Source organism: Lipotes vexillifer, unplaced genomic scaffold (assembly GCF_000442215.2).
Source record: "Lipotes vexillifer unplaced genomic scaffold, Lipotes_vexillifer_v1.1 scaffold1231, whole genome shotgun sequence".
NCBI classification, from domain to species: Eukaryota; Metazoa; Chordata; class Mammalia; order Artiodactyla; family Lipotidae; genus Lipotes; species Lipotes vexillifer.
The window spans coordinates 73404-77527 of NW_006798220.1; the positions used below are offsets into that span (position 1 = coordinate 73404).

General features: G+C 45.3%; 1 protein-coding gene across 1 annotated transcript in view; it reads left to right on the plus strand.

The window, feature by feature from the left end:
• Positions 1-447, plus strand: part of FAM217B (family with sequence similarity 217 member B) — a 1187-nt gene extending 740 nt beyond the window's left edge. Inside the window, exon 2 of the mRNA XM_007470163.1 lies at positions 1-447. Within this exon, the coding sequence (XP_007470225.1) occupies positions 1-447 (447 nt within the window).
• Positions 448-4124: the final 3677 nt, after the last annotated feature.

Below are 4124 nucleotides of genomic sequence, written 5' to 3' on the forward strand. Positions count from 1 at the left end.
CAGGAAGGGCCTCCGAAGTCAGGCCCTTCACGAAAGAAGGACGTGCACCGCGCAGAAGTCCATCCGTCCTATTACACATGTGAGGCTTCCACCAAACCCCTCGATATGCTGAGTAGCAGCAGACTGTGTTCTCAGAAGCAAACCCTGGACGTGCAGACAGAGGAGAAGAAAAAGAAATCCAACAAGAGCTCCAAGCTGCAGCACTGGGATCTGTCCTGTGGGGACAGCGGCAACCCTAAGATCGAGAGCAGCGTGAACCTTCGCCTTCCCAGGCAGCCAGCGGTGATCGGGGACTCCACGGACACCTTCAAGGCCTCCAGAGCGCCAGCACATGCAAGTCTTAAGCAAAAGGGAAATGCAAATAATTGTGCTCGAGCCACTGTATCCAGCGAGAAAAAGCTCAAAACAAATGGAGTAAAACAAAACACACACAAATTCAAATCATAACTGAGACGATGAATTGCAAGGACCTGCAGGTGCCTCAATATTAGAGCTCTTCCAAAAGTTACAATACTGTGAATCTTAAGAGACTTTGGGACACTGACACTGAAGAGCTTGAGCAGTTCTTTAGTCCATGCCACGCCCCCCCCCCCCCCAAAGCCACAGCAGGTTCGTTTCCAAAGAAGCGTGTCTTTCAGTGACCATATTCTGCGTTGACAGTCGTAGGCAAATGAGAGTCCTTCAGATAAACATTAACCAAGGTCTGTGCCATATAAAGAAATAAAACGACAGCTCTCCAAGGGAAGAGTGGCCTAAACTTCTGAAACCTCAGCCAGGCCACATGCAGCGTAGCTAAACTAGCACGTACTGCCTCACACAGTGTCTGGAACAGGGCTCTCTGCATCCTCATCCTAAACTATTCAAGCAGAAGGCCGGGCATCTCACTCCTGGGGAAGCTTCCTCGAGTTACGGAGCAGCTATTATGAGCAAAGCCATTTACCACTAAGCTGCCTGCTCCTTCCAGACAGTGGAATCTAGTGCTTTCAAACACTTTCCCTGATATGGGTTTAAAAAAAAAACAAGGCCGGGCTTCCCTGGTGGCGCAGTGGTTGAGAGTCTGCCTGCCGATGCAGGGGACGTGGGTTCGTGTCCCGGTCCGGGAAGATCCCACGTGCCGCGGAGCGGCTGGGCCCGTGAGCCATGGCCGCTGAGCCTGTGTGTCCGGAGCCTGTGCTCCGCAACGGGAGAGGCCACAGCAGTGAGAGGCCCGCGTACCGCAAAAAAAAAAAAAAAAAAAAAAAGCCTTTTCAATTTAGAAGTGGTGGCAAAGTCCATTTCTGTATTCTCTAAGCTGAACTTAAAATAGCGTACAGGCTTCGTCCCAGTGGATGTCGGCGGGTCTAAGCACGGTTGTTAGCACGTGATGGGAGGAAGAATGAAACAGTTGGCACGAGAATCCCCGGCGTGTGTGGCTTCTCTGAAGAGGTGCCATGGGAAAAATCATCAGAATGATGATCTGTCTTCATTTGCAAGAGCAGGACTTTATAATCTTGCTGGGAGCAGGGTGTGGGAGGGTGGACCATGGATAGAGTTACTGGATGTCTTAACCTCCTCACCTGGCCCTGCGGCTTCCTGACTCCCCTAAATGCTTCTTATTTAACTGCTGTTAAGTCACATCTACTTTTCCCTGTGGTTGTGCTGAGAGATTTCTCCTGATATTATGGTGAATGTCTGTAGAGCCTTTGCTTGACTACCTCTTGATATACAGTATGTTTTAATGACTGTAGCTGATTTTATCCCTTCAAACGATTATTCTATTTGTTTTTTTACATATATATTTGTTTCTGTTTTCTCACCTTTGGGACAAATGAAAAACTCGGCACTTTTCATCTGAAAATATTTACTAACTCACAGACTTTTCACCCAGTAACTCAGTGTCACCCAAGGCACTGTTTAAGTTAACATAAAGACAAGACACATTTATAAATAATTAAAATAATAGGCCGAAGTTGAATATTAAGATGCCATTTTAAAATCTGATTTTAATCGTATTAAACAACAAAAATTTTTACGGTAATTTTTTTTCTTCTAAGACTTTATTTACAGAGTCCCTCTTTTTTTTTTTTTTTTTTTTTAAATTTTTTTGCGGTACGCGGGCCTCTCACTGTTGTGGCCTCTCGCGTTGTGGAGCACGGGCTCCAGACGTGCAGGCTCAGTGGCCATGGCTAATGGGCCCCGCCGTTCCACGGCATGTGGGATCTTTCCGGACCAAATGACTAGGGAAATGTAAAGAATGGCTGGGTAACACTGAGAATCCACTTGAAACTTGAGGCCATAATTTTTTTTTTTTTTTGCGGTACGCGGGCCTCTCACTGCTGTGGCCTCTTCCGTTGCGGAGCACAGGCTCCAGACGCACAGGCACAGCGGCCATGGCTCACGGGCCCAGCCGCTCCGTGGCACGTGGGATCTTCCCGGACTGGGGCATGAACCCGTGTCCCCTGCATCGGCAGGCGGACTCTCAACCACTGCGCCACCAGGGAAGCCCCAGAGTCCCTCTTATATTCTCTCTCACGCCACCCTACTGGAGAAAGCACTGCTTACAATAAAATCTTATGCATTTTTATAAATGAACAAACGATGTACATCTGGCAGGCATTACTTCCATGGTTCGCAATTATACTATAACTTTTGTACTCAGTATAAGTATAGTGTTTTGAAAACATAGTGCTAGTCTTAGTTTTCCTTTCTGTGGTTCCTGAGTGGCACCCCACATGTCCCTCGACGGCCCTGCTTCTGTGAATACAGATGGGTTAGTCCTATATACACTGCCGGCGTGTATATAGGACCCAATTCATGAGTCTTTCTCTGCTAGATTTTTTTTTTTTTTTTTTTTTGCGGTACGCGGGCCTCTCACTGCTGTGGCCTCTCCCGTTGTGGAGCACAGGCTCCGGATGCGCAGGCTCAGCGGCCATGGCTCACGGGCCCAGCCGCTCCGCGGCATGTGGAATCTTCCTGGACCGGGGCACGAACCTGTGTCCCCTGCATTGGCAGGCGGACTCTCAACCACTGTGCCACCAGGGAAGCCCTCTTTGCTAGATTTTTATGCAGCTCTTTATGAAGTATTCAGGGTCGATAAATCTCTGTAAGCACATTACATATATTTACACACATCTATATACACATATATACACCTGATATTAATCCTACAGGGTTTATGCTGAGCTGCTGCCTCTACCAGTAATGCACCTGTGCAGGTACCTTCAGAGATCTGGAGGGTGAGGGTGACGTAGTTTACCTTTCCCGGCCTCGTGTATGTCTGAGCTGATTAAGAAGTGCTGAGGTAACGCCTCGGATGTTACATTTGTTCCTAGCTCTTTGACTTGAAGTTGGTTGCTTAATTTGGGGGGATAGCTGTAATGTCACATGTTAAGACAGTTTTAAAAGCCTGAAAAAGTGGCTTGTTTACTTTTTTGCCTCGGGTTGGTAGTTTATTTTAATCAACATTATTGTGATTGGATCAGAGCTCCTAATGAATATGGGTTCATTATGGAAGATAAGCACAATTTTATGATTTCTGATGCACACATCTTAATGCACTAAACGCTGCAGATAAAGATCTTGCCATTCAAGCAGACAACATTGGAGAGTTGAGTCAGGAGCTCATTCAGTTCATCAAATCGAAGCCATTGAATCTTGTGACATGAGTCACTGTATTTCTAAGAAGTGCCTCTCATTTTTGTGGAGTCGTTTACATACATGTTGCATTTAAACCAATTAAAATGATCCAATAAAATAAAATAAATGTTAGCAAAAAAACCCCCCAAAGTTTAGAGAATGTAAGAAGAACTGCTTCAAGCTTAGGATCGGGGGAAAAAGTTGTCAAAAAAGTACAAAAATGAATTACAAAAATATATCAGTATTAGCTACAATTGTTTAGGTTGAGACTATTTCTCAAATCTTTAATGACTAAACTGGCTGAAGGTTTGTAACTTAACTGGAATAGGGTGGGATTGGTGGCTATGACAGAAAAGATGGGGGAGAGGATATCATTGATTAGTGGTGGTTCTTAAGCCTATTTGGTTAGTTTCCAGAAGGAAGAATTTCTACCTTCCATGTTTAAATATTATCTATTTCCTCTTTCCTTTGTGCTCATTTACGTGAGTAGTAAAATAAAAATATAAAAC